Source organism: Oncorhynchus mykiss, chromosome 17 (assembly GCF_013265735.2).
Source record: "Oncorhynchus mykiss isolate Arlee chromosome 17, USDA_OmykA_1.1, whole genome shotgun sequence".
In the NCBI taxonomy this organism is placed as follows: domain Eukaryota; kingdom Metazoa; phylum Chordata; class Actinopteri; order Salmoniformes; family Salmonidae; genus Oncorhynchus; species Oncorhynchus mykiss.
The window spans coordinates 94,272,088-94,290,923 of NC_048581.1; the positions used below are offsets into that span (position 1 = coordinate 94,272,088).

An 18,836-nucleotide genomic window follows, 5' to 3' on the forward strand; every position below is an offset into this window, starting at 1 on the left:
ACACAGTATAAGAGACAGAGTGAATTTTCATAGAGAACAAAGGAATTTCTTCCACTTCACAGAACTTGAGGTCCGAACAAATTTCATGTTCCGGAGAAGGTATAAAAGATTGGTGAAGAATCAAGCTACGAACTGGTCCATTTGTCACAACTTGGGGAAGCTCATGGGAGACGGTGTGACCACATTACCATAATGCTGTTTATATAATAGCCTCAGATATGAGGTTTACATCTAATCGTCGTAAAAGATGAATGAGTGAGTATGATACTGTTTACACGATTTTACAATGTGATTTTGGACTGTTTAATGAAGGAAACTCCAATTCCCTTTTGAGTTTAACTAAATCAGAGGACCGCCCCTGAGCCCAGTTAGGGTCAGGCATCCTGGGACAGCCCCTTCTCTGCAAATCCGAATAAAACCCAACTTTGAGATATTATCACCAGACCATGTTTCTCTCAAAGTACAACGATTGCAGACCATTGCTGAATCTTTTAACCATACCACATGGTTAAACTCTTAGACTATTGATACCGACAGAATAAGAACAAGTCTTTGATATTAATTACTAGTCTGCAGCTAGGAATTCGGTTTCATTGAATGTGAAGAACGACAACCATTCTACAACAACACGAATGAATGTCACTCTGAACTATCCACTATAACAACAACAGAGAGAGAGACGGACAATTCTACAAAATAAACAAACTTTTCAACAGCGATTGAACTGACACACTGAGCGTAAATATATATATATTGATTGCAATTGTTCCCGAATGAGTGAGCGTTCATGTGTAAAGGATTAGCATTTCAATTGTTATAATTATCAACTCTGTAGTGACTTCTCAGCTGACCCCCACTCCCCATTTTGTCCACCAAGCCGCGATGCCGGTTTAGCCCACTAGGGCACATTCCCTTATCATTTCTTGTAACCATATTGACTTTGTTTATGCATTTCTGTGAATTACTTCGTTAGTAATAAATACATTATTTTAAGACAATTGATGTATGGATGACTCATAGTGAAGACTGGGTTCGTGCAGATAACCAACAATTTAATACGTTTGGAATGAGACTAACGTGAGGTACAATAAATAATTAATTAATCAGAAGACTATTTGATCAGATATAAAATATCTGAAAAATTATTTTAAGAAATGATAACTTTGTAATCTGAATATTTTCCTTGGTGCCCCGACTTCCTAGTTAATTAACAGTTAAATGATTAATTAGTTTAATCGGTTGCAGTGCGTGGTCATCCTTGTCTGGTATGTTAATTCTTAACTAAAATGCTTTATACCCTCGGGTAGAAAGAGGTGTTTCTGTCTTGCTGGCAGGCTCTCTGGGTTCCCTGGGGCGTAGCTAGTTACGAGGCAAGGTATCACAATTTACTATGATCTGATAGACAACCCACATTTAAAAAAAAAAAAGATTTCACCTATATTTAACCAGGTAGGCTAGTTGAGAACAAGTTCTCATATGCAACTGCGACCTGGCCAAGATAAAGCATAGCAGTGTGAACAGACAACACAGAGTTACACATGGAGTAAACAATTAACAAGTCAATAACACAGTAGAAAAAAAAGAGAGTATATACATTGTGTGCAAAAGGCATGAGGAGGTAGGCGAATAATTACAATTTAGCAGACTAACACTGGAGTGATAAATGATCAGATGGTCATGTACAGGTAGAGATATTGGTGTGCAAAAGAGCAGAAAAGTAAATAAATTAAAACAGTATGGGGATGAGGTAGGTAAAATTGGGTGGGCCATTTACCTATAGACTATGTACAGCTGCAGCGATCGGTTAGCTGCTCAGATAGCAGATGTTTGAAGTTGGTGAGGGAGATAAGTCTCCAACTTCAGCGATTTTTGCAATTCGTTCCAGTCACAGGCAACAGAGAACTGGAACGAAAGGCGGCCAAATGAGGTGTTGGCTTTAGGGATGATCAGTGAGATACACCTGCTGGAGCGCGTGCTACGGGTGGGTGTTGCCATCGTGACCAGTGAACTGAGATAAGGCGGAGCTTTACCTAGCATGGACTTGTAGATGACCTGGAGCCAGTGGGTCTGGCGACGAATATGTAGCGAGGGCCAGCCGACTAGAGCATACAGGTCGCAGTGGTGGGTGGTATAAGGTGCTTTAGTAACAAAACGGATGGCACTGTGATAAACTGCATCCAGTTTGCTGAGTAGAGTGTTGGAAGCTATTTTGTAGATGACATCGCCGAAGTCGAGGATCGGTAGGATAGTCAGTTTTACTAGGGTAAGTTTGGCGGCGTGAGTGAAGGAGGCTTTGTAGCGGAAATAGAAAGCCGACTCTAGATTTGATTTTAGATTGGAGATGTTTGATATGTGTCTGGAAGTAGAGTTTACAGTCTAGCCAGACACCTAGGTACTTATAGATGTCCACATATTCTAGGTCGGAACCATCCAGGGTGGTGATGCTAGTAGGGCGTGCGGGTGCAGGCAGCGAATGGTTGAAAAGCATGCATTTGGTTTTACTAGCGTTTAAGAGCAGTTGGAGGCCACGGAAGGAGTGTTGTATGGCATTCAAGCTCGTTTGGAGGTTAGATAGCACAGTGTCCAAGGACGGACCGGAAGTATACAGAATGGTGTCGTCTGTGTAGAGGTGGATCAGGGAATCGCCCGCAGCAAGAGCAACATCATTGATATACAGTGCCTTGCGAAAGTATTCGGTCCCCTTGAACTTTGCGACCTTTTGCCACATTTCAGGCTTCAAACATAAAGATATAAAACTGTATTTTTTTTGTGAAGAATCAACAACAAGTGGGACACAATCATGAAGTGGAACGACATTTATTGGATATTTCAAACTTTTTTAACAAATCATGATGACGGAAGTGAGTGCTACGGGGCGGTAGTCGTTTAGCTCAGTTACCTTAGCTTTCTTGGGAACAGGAACAATGGTGGCCCTCTTGAAGCATGTGGGAACAGCAGACTGGTATAGGGATTGATTGAATATGTCCGTAAACACACCGGCCAGCTGGTCTGCGCATGCTCTGAGGGCGCGGCTGGGGATGCCGTCTGGGCCTGCAGCCTTGCGAGGGTTAACACGTTTAAATGTCTTACTCACCTCGGCTGCAGTGAAGGAGAGACCGCATGTTTTCGTTGCAGGCCGTGTCAGTGGCACTGTATTGTCCTCAAAGCGGGCAAAAAAGTTATTTAGTCTGCCTGGGAGCAGGACATCCTGGTCCGTGACTGGGCTGGATTTCTTCCTGTAGTCCGTGATTGACTGTAGACCCTGCCACATGCCTCTTGTGTCTGAGCCGTTGAATTGAGATTCTACTTTGTCTCTGTACTGACGCTTAGCTTGTTTGATAGCCTTGCGGAGGAAATAGCTGCACTGTTTGTATTCGGTCATGTTACCAGACACCTTGCCCTGATTAAAAGCAGTGGTTCGCGCTTTCAGTTTCACGCGAATGCTGCCATCAATCCACGGTTTCTGGTTAGGGAATGTTTTAATCGTTGCTATGGGAACGACATCTTCAACGCACGTTCTAATGAACTCACACACCGAATCAGCGTATTCGTCAATGTTGTTGTCTGACGCAATACGAAACATGTCCCAGTTCACGTGGTGGAAGCAGTCTTGGAGTGTGGAGTCAGCTTGGTCGGACCAGCGTTGGACAGACCTCAGCGTGGGAGCCTCTTGTTTTAGTTTCTGTCTGTAGGCAGGGATCAACAAAATGGAGTCGTGGTCAGCTTTTCCGAAAGGGGGGCGGGGCAGGGCCTTATATGCGTCGCGGAAGTTAGAGTAACAATGATCCAAGGTCTTTCCACCCCTGGTTGCGCAATCGATATGCTGATAAAATTTAGGAAGTCTTGTTTTCAGATTAGCCTTGTTAAAATCCCCAGCTACAATGAATGGAAGACACTCCTCAGTAAAAGGCACATAACATCCCAGTTGGAGTTTGCCAAAAGGCACCTAAAGGACTCTCAGACCATGAGAAACAAGATTCTCTGGTTTGATGAATCCAAGATTGTGGCTTCGGGACAAGTCTCTGAATGTCCTTGAGTGACCCAGCCAGAGCCCAGACGTGAACATCTCTGGAGAGACCTGAAATTAGCTGGGTAGCGACACTCCCCACCCAACCTGAGGGAGCTTGAGAGGATCTGCAGAGAAGAATGGGAGAAACTCTCCAAATACAAGTGTGCCAAGCTTGTAGCATCATACCCAAGGCTGTAATTGTTGCCAAAGGTGCTTCAACAAAGTACTGACTAAAGGGTCTGAATATTATTTAAAATTATGTAAATGAGCCTGAATACTTTCCGAATGCACTGTATGTTGCTTGGCATTTTATAAACACATTTCATGCAATTCTAATTCACTTTATGTACAAAAACATATTTAAGCGGTACTGACCCAACAATGATAAAGAGTCAATATGTGCACTCACCGGGGATAAGGATAATGCTCTCTGCTGTATAGCCAATAAGACAGGCTACACTGTTCAGACAATTAAGTCTAGAATTTGAATAACTGCAAAAGACAGTGTTTCTCATTCTTCACAGTAATAGCTATTTGCTTTCCAAACTATGATGAAATATTGCGAAATGCCTGGCTGGGCCTCTTTACTGACCAACGCAACTCCAAAAATTGTGGGCCCTTCCGACTGTAGGCAATGCAATTTAAAACAATCCACAGCTTATTCCTTTTAAAGAAGCTAATGATTCTCTGTGGCTAAATCATGGTATAGTAGCATATTCTGAATTATTACATTTATGTCTGTATAGACAGGAGTCTGATAATTCGGCTACATAATTTTGGCGATTTAATTCAAATGTACTTTAGGGGAAGATGAACAGGCCGCCTACAGTGTCTGTAGTGCACTTGTGACTGAGTTTTCAAAACAAATGGCCACTCGATTGATGCAAATAATCATGATTCTGCCAGGTAGGCATATGCTACTTTGTAGTTACCTTTTAAATTGCCTTTCCTTCTACTCAAAGACTGTTAGGCTATCATTGGTATTGCTAGCAGCTACACAGTGGTAGACATATAGGCCCTACGCACACTGCACACAAACAGAAAGGGGCATTCCCATGCGGTTGTTGCCACTTCAGAATGCTGGCTTATTTTTTGGGTCAATTAAACATTACTGTTTGAATAAATCATGATAATAAAAAAAGCTAATTGTGAAATAAAAACGAACCATGACCAGGTACATGTTTTCCCTTGGACCCTGGCGAGCAATTCAAATTGTGTTGCACTGCCAAAGAAAAAACGATCACAAACGCAACCGTTTTGGTCTCAGTATCGAACCGAGTGGTGATAGTGTTGTCACAGCAGAGTCATTGAGTAATGATAGTAGTAGTGATGTCTAAATCAGAACAGAGTCATTGAGTAATGATAGTAGTAGTGAGGTCTAAATCAGAAAAGAGTCATTGAGTAATGATAGTAGTAGTGATGTCTAAATCAGAACAGAGTCATTGAGTAATGATAGTAGTAGTGATGTCTAAATCAGAACAGAGTCATTGAGTAATGATAGCATTAGTGATGTCTAAATCAGAACAGAGTCATTGAGTAATGATAGCATTAGTGATGTCTAAATCAGAACAGAGTCATTGAGTAATGATAGTAGTAGTGATGTCTAAATCAGAACAGAGTCATTGAGTAATGATAGTAGTAGTGATGTCTAAATCAGAACAGAGTCATTGAGTAATGATAGTAGTAGTGAAGTCTAAATCAGAACAGAGTCATTGAGTAATGATAGTAGTAGTGAAGTCTAAATCAGAACAGAGTCATTGAGTAATGATAGTAGTAGTGATGCGTCTTACCCTCACGTTCCCCTCAGAGCCCAGCTGCTTGCGGGGTTTGTCCGGCTCGGCCCGTGTTCCGTCAGGGTAAGCATGCATGTAGAAACACTTCCCTCCAAACGGACAGGTTCCCCGGCCCTGGTCAAAGTACTTACACGCCTTCTTACTACAGAAGGAAGACAACAGGACAGGAGAGAACAGGACACTGGGCAGGGTTAGAGTTAGGGACCAGCACCCTGGTCAAAGTATTTGTATGGCTAACTGCAGAAGGAAGACAATAACTTTTCAACGATCCAAGACCAGCTCAGTTAATCCCTACCATGACAATGAGTCATCATAAGGCTGCATCAAATTTACATGATCCTAGGGGCATTGACAAACACAATGTAAGAAACACAATTTACAGTGCCTTGCGAAAGTATTCGGCCCCCTTGAACTTTGCGACCTTTTGCCACATTTCAGGCTTCAAACATAAAGATATAAAACTGTATTTTTTTGTGAAGAATCAACAACAAGTGGGACACAATCATGAAGTGGAACGACATTTATTGGATATTTCAAACTTTTTTAACAAATCAAAAACTGAAAAATTGGGCGTGCAAAATTATTCAGCCCCCTTAAGTTAATACTTTGTAGCGCCACCTTTTGCTGTGATTACAGCTGTAAGTCGCTTGGAGTATGTCTCTATCAGTTTTGCACATCGAGAGACTGACATTTTTTCCCATTCCTCCTTGCAAAACAGCTCGAGCTCAGTGAGGTTGGATGGAGAGCATTTGTGAACAGCAGTTTTCAGTTCTTTCCACAGATTCTCGATTGGATTCAGGTCTGGACTTTGACTTGGCCATTCTAACACCTGGATATGTTTATTTTTGAACCATTCCATTGTAGATTTTGCTTTATGTTTTGGATCATTGTCTTGTTGGAAGACAAATCTTCATCCCAGTCTCAGGTCTTTTGCAGACTCCATCAGGTTTTCTTCCAGAATGGTCCTGTATTTGGCTCTATCCATCTTCCCATCAATTTTAACCATCTTCCCTGTCCCTGCTGAAGAAAAGCAGGCCCAAACCATGATGCTGCCACCACCATGTTTGACAGTGGGGATGGTGTGTTCAGCTGTGTTGCTTTTACGCCAAACATAACGTTTTGCATTGTTGCCAAAAAGTTCAATTTTGGTTTCATCTGACCAGAGCACCTTCTTCCACATGTTTGGTGTGTCTCCCAGGTGGCTTGTGGCAAACTTTAAACGACACTTTTTATGGATATCTTTAAGAAATGGCTTTCTTCTTGCCACTCTTCCATAAAGGCCAGATTTGTGCAATATACGACTGATTGTTGTCCTATGGACAGTCTCCCACCTCAGCTGTAGATCTCTGCAGTTCATCCAGAGTGATCATGGGCCTCTTGGCTGCATCTCTGATCAGTCTTTTCCTTGTATGAGCTGAAAGTTTAGAGGGACGGCCAGGTCTTGGTAGATTTGCAGTGGTCTGATACTCCTTCTATTTCAATATTATTGCTTGCACAGTGCTCCTTGGGATGTTTAAAGCTTGGGAAATCTTTTTGTATCCAAATCTGGCTTTAAACTTCTTCACAACAGTATCTCGGACCTGCCTGGTGTGTTCCTTGTTCTTCATGATGCTCTCTGCGCTTTTGACGGACCTCTGAGACTATCACAGTGCAGGTGCATTTATACGGAGACTTGATTACACACAGGTGGATTGTGTTTATCATCATTAGTCATTTAGGTCAACATTGGATCATTCAGAGATCCTCACTGAACTTCTGGAGAGAGTTTGCTGCACTGAAAGTAAAGGGGCTGAATAATTTTGCACGCCCAATTTTTCAGTTTTTGATTTGTTAAAAAAGTTTGAAATATCCAATAAATGTCGTTCCACGTCATGATTGTGTCCCACTTGTTGTTGATTCTTCACAAAAAAATTCACTTTTATATCTTTATGTTTGAAGCCTGAAATGTGGCAAAAGGTCGCAAAGTTCAAGGGGGCCGAATACTTTCGCAAGGCACTGTATGTGCCCCTAATTGCACGGAATACCTCTGTTTATCCTACAGCTATCGTAAGCAGTAATTATGAGCCGATAAACCAGAGTTACACTGTTAGCACTGAGGCGGTGTGCAATAGTAGGAAGACCACATTATGCAGCTCACCCTGCACTATCAACTCCAATGTAAATAACATGAGTAAGTCTACCTCTGATAAGCTTCCGCAGTAAAACAATCAAGCAACCCAGAAAAGTGCGAAAAATAACCCATATTAACATATGTAGCCTAAGAAACAAGGTCCATGAAATGAATAAATTAAAATAAAATAAAATGACATTGGTCACATACACATGATTAGCAGAAGTTATTGCGAGTGTAGTGAAATGCTTGTGCTTTTAGTTCTGACAGTGCAGCAATATCTAACAAGTAAAATCTAATAATTCCATAACAACTACCTCATACACACAAATCTAAGTAAGGAATGGAATAAGAACATATAATATATGGATGAGCAATGTCAGAGCGGCATAGACTAAGCTGCAAATGATAGCATAGAATACAGTATATACAGTGGGGCAAAAAAGTATTTAGTCGGCCACCAATTGTGCAAGTTCTCCCACTTAAAAAGATGAGGCCTGTAGTGTTCATCATAGGTACACTTCAACTATGACAGACAAAATGAGGAAAAAAAATCCAGAAAATCACATTGTAGGATTTTTTATGAATTGATTTGCAAATTATGGTGGTAAATAAGTATTTGGCCAATAACAAAAGTTTATCTCAATACTTTGTTATATACCCATTGTAGGCAATGACAGAGGTCAAATGTTTTCTGTAAGTCTTCACAAGGTTTTCACACACTGTTGTTGGTATTTTGGCCAATTCCTCCATGCAGATCTCCTCTAGAGCAGTGATGTTTTGGGGCTGTTTCTGGGCAACACGGACTTTCAACTCCCTCCAAAGATTTTCTATGGGGTTTGAAATGATTTGAAATGATTCTTACGAAGCCACTCCTTCATTTCCCGGGCGGTGTGTTTGGGGTCATTGTCATGCTGAAAGACCCAGCCACGTTTCATCTTCAATGCCCTTGCTGATGGGAGGAGGTTTTCACTCAAAATCTCACGATACATGGCCCCATTCATTCTTTCCTTTACACGGATCAGTCGTCCTGGTCCCTTTGCAGAAAAACAGCCCCAAAGCATGATGTTTCCACCCCCATGCTTCACAGTAGGTATGGTGTTCTTTGGATGCAACTCAGCATTCTTTGTCCTCCAAACACGACGAGTTGAGTTTTTACCAAAAAGTTATATTTTGGTTTCATCTGACCATATGACATTCTCCCAATCTTCTTCTGGATCATGCTCTCTAGCAAACTTCAGACGGGCCTGGACATGTACTGGCTTAAGCAGGGGGACACGTCTGGCACTGCAGGATTTGTGTCCCTGGCGGCGTAGTGTGTTACTGATGGTAGGCTTTGTTACTTTGGTCCCAGCTCTCTGCAGGTCATTCACTAGGTCCCCCCGTGTGGTTCTGGAATTTTTGCTCACCGTTCTTGTGATCATTTTGACCCCACGGGGTGAGATCTTGCGTGGAGCCCCAAATCGAGGGAGATTATCAGTGGTCTTGTATGTCTTCCATTTCCTAATAATTGCTCCCACAGTTGATTTCTTCAAACCAAGCTGCTTACCTATTGCAGATTCAGTCTTCCCAGCCTGGTGCAGGTCTACAATTTTGTTTCTGGTGTCCTTTGGCAGCTCTTTGGTCTTGGCCATAGTGGAGTTTGGAGTGTGACTGTTTGAGGTTGTGGACAGGTGTATTTTATACTGATAACAAGTTCAAACAGGTGCCATTAATACAGGTAACGAGTGGAGGACAGAGGAGCCTCTTAAAAAATAAGTTACAGGTCTGTGAGAGCCAGAAATCTTGCTTGTTTGTAGGTGACCAAATACTTATTTCCCACCATAATTTGCAAATAAATTCATTAAAAATCCTACAATGTGATTTTCTGGAATTTTTTTCTCTCATTTTGTCTGTCATAGTTGAAGTGTACCTATGATGAACACTACAGGCCTCTCTCATATTTTTAAGTGGAAGAACTTGCACAATTGGTGGCTGACTAAATACTTTTTTGCCCCAATATGTTGTTCCGCTATGAGATTAGCTGGTATTACATAGTTCCACTATGAGGTTAGCTGGTATTATGTTGTTCTGAGGTTAGCTGGTATTATGTTGTTCCACTATGAGGTTAGCTGGTATCATGTTGTTCTGAGGTTAGCTGGTATTACGTTGTTCCACCATGAGGTTAGCTGGTATTACGTTGTTCTTCTATGAGCAAACAACCACTCCAAGGCTCAGAGCGAGCGAGTGACGTTTGAAACGCTATTAGCGCACGCTAAAAAAAACGGCAAAATCGGTGTCTAAAAATAGCGATTTCCGATTGGTATGAAAGCTTGAAATCGGCCCTAATTAATCGGCCATTCCGATTAATCGGTCGACCTCTAATCCAGATACTGACTGTTAGCACTTGGTGGTCTATAGCAGCTTCCCACAAGAATGGGCTTTAGGTGAGGCAGATGAACCTGTAGCCATATTACTTCCAACAGTATTTAACATTAGATCGTCTTTAAGCTTTAGAGGAATGTGGTTCTGAATATTGACCGCAACACCGCCTCCGTTGGCAGTTCTGTCTTTTCTGTAGATGTTATAGCCATGTATTGCTACCAATGTATCATCAAAGGTGTCATCTAAGTGAGTTTCAGAGATAGACAGAATATGAATGTGTACCAGTCAAAAGTCCATCATTACTATATATTGATGTATATATATATATATACACAGTGCCTTGCGAAAGTATTCGGCCCCCTTGAACTTTGCGACCTTTTGCCACATTTCAGGCTTCAAACATAAAGATATAAAACTGTATTTTTTTGTGAAGAATCAACAACAAGTGGGACACAATCATGAAGTGGAACGACATTTATTGGATATTTCAAACTTTTTTAACAAATCAAAAACTGAAAAATTGGGCGTGCAAAATTATTCAGCCCTTTACTTTCCGTGCAGCAAACTCTCTCCAGAAGTTCAGTGAGGATCTCTGAATGATCCAATGTTGACCTAAATGACTAATGATGATAAATACAATCCACCTGTGTGTAATCCAGTCTCCGTATAAATGCACCTGCACTGTGATAGTCTCAGAGGTCCGTTAAAAGCGCAGAGAGCATAATGAAGAACAAGGAACACACCAGGCAGGTCCGAGATACTGTTGTGAAGAAGTTTAAAGACGGATTTGGATACAAAAATATTTCCCAAGCTTTAAACATCCCAAGGAGCACTGTGCAAGCGATAATATTGAGGAGGAGTATCAGACCACTGTAAATCTACCAAGACCTGGCCGTCCCTCTAAACTTTCAGCTCATTCAAGGAGAAGACTGATCAGAGATGCAGCCAAGAGGCCCATGATCACTCTGAATGAACTGCAGAGATCTACAGCTGAGGTGGGAGACTCTGTCCATAGGACAACAATCAGTCGTATATTGCACAAATCTGGCCTTTATGGAAGAGTGGCAAGAAGAAAGACATTTCTTAAAGATATCCATAAAAAGTGTCGTTTAAAGTTTGCCACAAGCCACCTGGGAGACACACCAAACATGTGGAAGAAGGTGCTCTGGTCAGATGAAACCAAAATTGAACTTTTTGGCAACAATGCAAAACGTTATGTTTGGCGTAAAAGCTATACAGCTCATCACCCTGAACACACCATCCCCACTGTCAAACATGGTGGTGGCAGCATCATGGTTTGGGCCTGCTTTTCTTCAGCAGGGACAGGGAAGATGGTTAAAATTGATGGGAAGATGGATGGAGCCAAATACAGAACCATTCTGGAAGAAAACCTGATGGAGTCTGCAAAAGACCTGAGACTGGGACGGAGATTTGTCTTCCAACAAGACAATGATCCAAAACATAAAGCAAAATCTACAATGGAATGGTTCAAAAATAAACATATCCAGGTGTTAGAATGGCCAAGTCAAAGTCCAGACCTGAATCCAATCGAGAATCTGTGGAAAGAACTGAAAACTGCTGTTCACAAATGCTCTCCATTCAACCTCACTGAGCTCGAGCTGTTTTGCAAGGAGGAATGGGAAAAAAATTCAGTCTCTCGATGTGCAAAACTGATAGAGACATACCCCAAGCGACTTACAGCTGTAATCGCAGCAAAAGGTGGCGCTACAAAGTATTAACTTAAGGGGGCTGAATAATTTTGCACGCCCAATTTTTCAGTTTTTGATTTGTTAAAAATTTTGAAATATCCAATAAATGTTGTTCCACTTCATGATTGTGTCCCACTTGTTGTTGATTCTTCACAAAAAAATACAGTTTTATATATTTATGTTTGAAGCCTGAAATGTGGCAAAAGGTCGCAAAGTTCAAGGGGGCCGAATACTTTCGCAAGGCACTATATATATATATATATATATATATATATATATATATATATATATATATATATATATATATATATATATATATATATAGTGAGATCGATAAACACACACACACCTGACTCCAGACTTGAAGTCCTCTATCAGTCTGTTCTTCTCATCCTGGTCCTCCACCCAGAAACCACTGGGGATGACAAACTCAGACACCACTCTGCACTCTGGACATGACCTGACCACAGACAGACAGAGACACACACACACAGTTACCCACAACATTGTATACTATGTCCAGTCATTCTGTGCTACTTCAGTGGCATCCTGTTGAAACTCTCTGAAGTGATCAGGGTTACATGATTAACTGATACAGTATTACTCAGTAATTACAGTGGAGGTTAGACATGCCTTTATATTAGCCCCCTGGTGGTTACTGTGGTAAATCAACTATCACATCCTCACTATTATGTAGAAGCTCCACTACCACAGTATATTAGCAACCATCAACACTTGATGATCTTGTTCTCAAACTGCTTGGTGTTTATAGTAGTTATCAACTCACTTGTTCTCAAACTGCTTGGTGTTTATAGTAGTTATCAACTCACTTGTTCTCAAACTGCTTGGTGTTTATAGTAGTTATCAACTCACTTGTTCTCAAACTGCTTGGCGCAGCGCCACTGGCGGATGCAGGAGAGGCAGTATGTGTGGCAGCAGGAAGAGAGGATCCCGAAGCGTCTCTCTGAGGCAGCAGCTTTCTCATAAACCACCTCCATACAGATAGAACACACCTTGTCCTGGCTGTGCTGCGCTGCAAACGCCTTCTCCATGTCCGCCTCAAACACCAACATACACATCTGACAGAGGCGGGTGATACATGTACCTATTAATATCCTAAACAGTATCATCTTCAGACAACAGTTTTGTTTGACTTGTCCATTGTCCTCCACATAGGACACAATTCTATCAACATAAAGATGCATCAGACAGTGTAATTAGAGACTACAGAACCATGTGGCCTCATACCTTCTGGCGAGCTCTCCTCTGATCGTGGTCATGTCGGGGCTAGGGTTAAAATATGGGTCCTACCTTCTCGTGAGCTCTCCTCTGCTCAGGGTTGTGTGGGTGGAGCACCTGCAGACGGCAGATGTCACACATATCACCGTGGAGATAGGGACAGGTGTTTCCGTAGTTACACTGTCCTGCAGCGGCGTAGGGACAGAGCTGTGGCTGGGGGCCAGCGACATGGTAGGGGCCGGCCGTGGCAGAACACTCCAGACCGGTCCTGATGGCATCTAGGTAGGAGTGTGGAGGTTTGGCATGGGCACTGTTGTCATGGTACTCCGTCCAACAGTCCGCCTCTGAGCCACCCCCACCGAAGGGCATCATTGTACTGTCACACCCCAGGGCTGGAACACACAGGCACAAACAGAGAGAGAAATACAGTTAAAGTCAAGACCACAGAACACTGGATTCACCATTGATACTACTGGCTGCATCACATGGACACCTCCTAGTGACAAACTACATACTAAAACGATTGGTTTAAATTTGAGACATCTATACAGTTGAAGTCAGAAGTTCACATACACTTAGGTTGGAGTCATTAAAACTCGCTTTTCAACCACTACACAAATTTCTTGTTAACAAAGTATAGTCTTGGCAAGTCGGTTAGAACATCTACTTTGTGCATGACACAAGTCATTTTTCCAACAATTATTTACAGACAGATTATTTCACTATATCACAATTAAAGTGGGTGAGAAGTTTACATATACTAAGTTGACAGTGCCTTTAAGCAGCTTGGATAAATTCCAGAAAATGATATCATGGCTTTAGAAGCTTCTGATAGGCTAATAGACATTATTTGTGTCAAATGGAGGTGTATTTGGAGGTGTACCTGTGGATCTATTTGAAGGCCTATCTTCAAACTCATTGCCTCTTTGCTTGACATCATGTAATAATGAAAAGAAATCAGCCAAGACCTCAGAAAATAAATTGTAGACCTCCACAAGTCTGGTTCATCATTGGGAGCAATTTCCAAACGCCTGAAGGTACCATGTTCATCTGTACGAACAATAGTACGCAAGTATAAACACCATGGGACCACGCAGCCGCCATATCAAATCAATCCCAGAACAAAAGCAAAGGACCTTGTGAAGATGCTGGAGGAAACAGGTACAAAAGTATCTATATCCACAGTAAAACAAGTCCTATATCGACATAACCTGAAAGTCCTCTCAGCAAGGAAGAAGCCACTGCTCCAAAACCACAATAAAAAGGCCAGACTACGATCTCCAGACCTGAATCCAATTGAGCACATCTGGGAAATCATGTCGTGCTCCATCCACCAACGCCACGTTGCACCACAGACTGTCCAGGAGTTGGCGGATGCTTTAGTCCAGGTCTGGGAGGAGATCCCTCAGGAGACCATCCGCCACCTCATCAGGAGCATGCCCAGGCGTTGTAGGGAGGTCATACAGGCACGTGGAGGCCACACACACTACTGAGCCTCATTTTGACTTGTTTTAAGGACATTACATCAAAGTTGGATCAGCCTGTAGTGTGGTTTTCCACTTTAATTTTGAGTGTGACTCCAAATCCAGAGCTCCATGGGTTGAAAAATTTGATTTCCATTGATAATTTTTGTGTGATTTTGTTGTCAGCACATTCAACTATGTAAAGAAAAAAGTATTTAATACGAATATTTCATTCATTCAGATCTAGGATGTGTTATTTTAGTGTTCCCTTTATTTTTTTGAGCAGTATATCCAAACAGGTCACGGACAAAGTTGTGGCGAGGTACAGATCAGGGTTGGGTTTTAAAAACATCAGAAACTTTGAACATCCCACGGAAGACCATTATATCCATTATTAGAAAATGGAAAGATTATGGCAACACAACAAACTTGCCTAGAGAGGGCCGCAAACCAAACTCACGGACCAGGCAAGGAGGGCATTAACCTCTCTGATCTCCCCATCCCGGATCCGGTATCGTGAATACAGACTCAAGCTCATTACCATAACGCAACGTTAACTATTCATGAAAATCGCAAATGAAATGAAATAAATATGCCATCTCTCAAGCTTAGCCTTTTGTAAACAACACTGTCATCTTAGATTTTCTAAATATGCTTCTCAACCATAGGAAAACAATCATTTGTGTAACAGTAGCTAGCTAGCGTAGCATTTAGCGTTAGCATCTAGCAGGCAACATTTCAACAACAACAAGAAAAGCCTTCAAATAAAATAATTTACCTTTGAAGAACTTCAGATGTTTTCAATGAGGAGACTCTCAGTTAGATAGCAAATGCTCAGTTTTTCCAAAAAGATTATTTGTGTATTAGAAATAGCTCCGTTTTGTACATCACATTTGGCTACCAAAAAACCCCGAAAATTCAGTCCTCAAAACGCGAACTTTTTTCCCAACTTTTTTCCAAATTAACTCCATAATATCGACTGAAACATGGCAAACGTTGTTTAGAATCAATCCTCAAGGTGTTTTTCACATATCTCTTCGATGATATATCGTTCGTGGAAGCCTGGTTTCTCCTCTCTATCAAATGGAAAAATACTTGCGCACATATTTCGACGCAGGACACCAGGCGGACACTTGGAAAATGTAGTCTCTTATGGTCAATCTTCCAATGATATGCCTACAAATACGTCACAATGCTGCAGACATCTTGATGAAACGATAGAAAGCACATGGTCGTTCCTGCTGCATTCACAGCCATATAAGGAGACATTTGAAAACAGAGCTTCAGAGATTCTGCTCATTTCCTGTTTGACGTTTCATCTTGGTTTCGCCTGTAGAATGAGTTCTGTGGCACGCACAGATAATATCTTTGCAGTTCTGGAAACGTTAGAATGTTTTCTTTCCAAAGCTGTCAATTCTATGCATAGTCGAGCATCTTTTCGTGACAAAATATTGCGCTTAAAACGGGCACGTTTTTTTTATCCAATAATGAAATAGCGCCCCTATAGACTTAACTGGTTTGAGAGAGCCAACAAAGAGAACAAAGATAACCCTGAAGGAGCTGCAAAGCTCCACAGCGGAGATTGGAGTATCGGTCCATAGGACCACTTTAAGTTGTACACTCCACAGAGCTGGGCTTTACAAAAGTGTGGCCAGAAAAAAAATCATTGCTTAACTTCTTCGATATAGGGGGCGCTCTTTTAATTTTTGGATTAAAAAAACTTCCCGTTTTAAACAAGATATTTTGTCACGAAAAGATGCTCGACTATGTATATAATTGACAGCTAAGACGTTTCCAAAACTACAAAGATATTATCTGTGAGTGCCACAGAACTGATGCTACAGGCGAAACCAAGATGAAATTTCAAACAGGAAATGCCCCAGATTTTGAAGGCGCTGTGTTCCAATGTCTCCTTATATGGCTGTGAATGCGCCAGGAATGAGCTTACACTTTCTGTCGTTTCCCCAAGGTGTCTGCAGCATTGTGACGTATTTGTAGGCATATCATTGGAAGATTGACCATAAGAGACTACATTTACCAGGTGCTCGCTTTGTGTCCTCCGTCGAAATTATTGCATAATCTCCAGCTGCGTGAATTTTTCCATTTGCTTCCGAGGAGAAACCCATCTGCCACGAATGATTTATCATCGAATAGATATGTGAAAAACACCTTGAGGATCGATTCTAAACAACGTTCGCCATGTGTCTGTCGATATTATGGAGTTAATTTGGAAAAAAGTTTGCCGTTGTAATGACTGAATTTTCGTTTTTTTTTTTTCTTAGCCAAACGCGATGAACAAATGGCGCGATTTCTCCTACACAAATAATATTTTTGGAAAAACTGAACATTTGCTATCTAACTGAGAGTCTCCTCATTGAAAACATCCGAAGATCTTCAAAAGGTAAATTATTTTATTTGAATGCTTTTCTTGTTTTTGTGAAAATGTTGCCTGCTGAATGCTAGGCTTAATGCTATGCTAGCTATCAATACTCTTACACAAATGCTTGTGTAGCTATGGTTGAAAAGCATATTTAGAAAATCTGAGATGACAGTGTTGTTAACAAAAGGGTAAGCTTGTGAGTGAATATATTTCTTTCATTTGCGATTTTCATGAATAGTTAACGTTGCGTTATGGTAATGAGCTTGAGGCTATGATTACGCTCCTGGATACGGGATTGCTCGACCCAAGAAGTTAAAGAAGAAAAATAAGCAAGCACGTTTGGTGTTCGCCAAAAGGCATGTGGGAGACTCCCAAAACATATGGAAGCAGGTACTCTGGTCAGATGAGCGTAAAATTGAGCTTTTTGGCCATCATGGAAAACGCTATGTCTGGCGCAAACCCAACACCTCTCATCACCCAGAGAACACAATCCCACTGCAATTTCACTGGCTGTTGGCGAGGTGGGACGCTAGCGTCCCACATATCCTAGAGAAGTTAAAACACTCGAGTGTTGCTTTAGCAGTATGCATAGGGTCATTGTCCTGCTGGAAGGTGAACCTCCATCCCAGTCTCAAATCTCTGGGAGACTGAAACAGGCTTCCCTCAAGAATGTCCCTGTATTTAGCTCCATCCATCATTCCTTCAATTCTGACCAGTCCCTGTTGATGAAAAACATCCCCACAGCATGATGCTGCAACCGCTATGCTTCATGCGTCAAATTCAAAAACAGAAATCCCATAATTAAAATTCCTCAAACATACAAGTATTTTACACCATTTTAAAGATACACTTTTTGTAAATCCAGCCAGTGTCCGATTTCAAATAGGCTTTACGCGAAAGCACACCAAACATTTTATGTTAGGTCAGCACCTAGTCACAAAAAACCATACAGCAATTTTCCAGCCAAGGAGAGTGCTCACAAAAATCAGAAATAGCGATTAAATTAAATCACTAACCTTTGATGATCTTCATCAGATGGCACTCACAGGACTTCATATTACACAATAAATGTGTGTTTTGTTCGATAAAGTTAATCTTTATGTCCAAAAACCTAATTTGAAATTGGTATGTTATGATCAGAAATGCATGGTCTCAAACAAACATCCTGTGAAAGTGCAGAGAGCCACGTCAAATTACAGGAATACTCATAATAAAGATTGATAAAAGATACAAGTGTTATGCATGGAAATATAGATACACTTCTCCTTAATGCAACCGCTGTGTCAGATTTCAAAAAGGCTTTACGGCGAAAGCATACCTTGCGATTATGTTAGGTCAGCGCTAGTCACAGAAAAACATCCAGCGATTTTCCAAAGAAGGAGAGGTGTCAGAAAAGTCAGAAATAGTGTTATAAATATTCACTAACCTTTGATGATCTTTATCGGAATGCACTCTCAGGAATCCCAGTTCCACAATAAATGTTTGTTTTGTTTCATCATTCATTTATGTCCAAATACTTCCTTTTTGTTTAGTGTTTGTTTAGTGTTTAGCCCAGTAATCCAAATGCATAATGCGCGATCACTTGTTCAGACGAAATATCAAAAAAGTTCTATTACAGTTCGTAGAAACATGTCAAACAATGTATAGAATCAATCTTTAGGATGTTTTTATCATAAATCTTCAATAATGTTCTAACCGGAGAATTCCTTTGTCTTTAGAAATGCAAATGGGCGCAGCTACCTCTCATGGGCGCACGTGTGATCAGCTAA

General features: G+C 41.3%; 1 protein-coding gene across 3 annotated transcripts in view; it reads right to left on the reverse strand.

Moving 5' to 3' along the window:
* LOC110494846 (probable E3 ubiquitin-protein ligase makorin-2) overlaps positions 1-18,836 on the reverse strand; it is a 64,536-nt gene that overhangs the window by 14,937 nt on the left and 30,763 nt on the right. For 2 of the 3 annotated variants that reach the window (XM_036950996.1, XM_036950998.1), the window contains exons 4-8: positions 13,297-13,616; positions 12,870-13,064; positions 12,721-12,740; positions 12,335-12,445; positions 5,800-5,944 (exon numbers count right to left, since the gene is read on the reverse strand). In XM_036950996.1, the coding sequence (XP_036806891.1) occupies positions 5,800-5,944; positions 12,335-12,445; positions 12,721-12,740; positions 12,870-13,064; positions 13,297-13,616 (791 nt within the window). Of the gene's footprint in view, positions 1-5,799; positions 5,945-12,334; positions 12,446-12,720; positions 12,741-12,858; positions 13,065-13,296; positions 13,617-18,836 lie in introns of all 3 variants that reach the window. The other variant, XM_036950997.1, reaches the window with a different exon arrangement.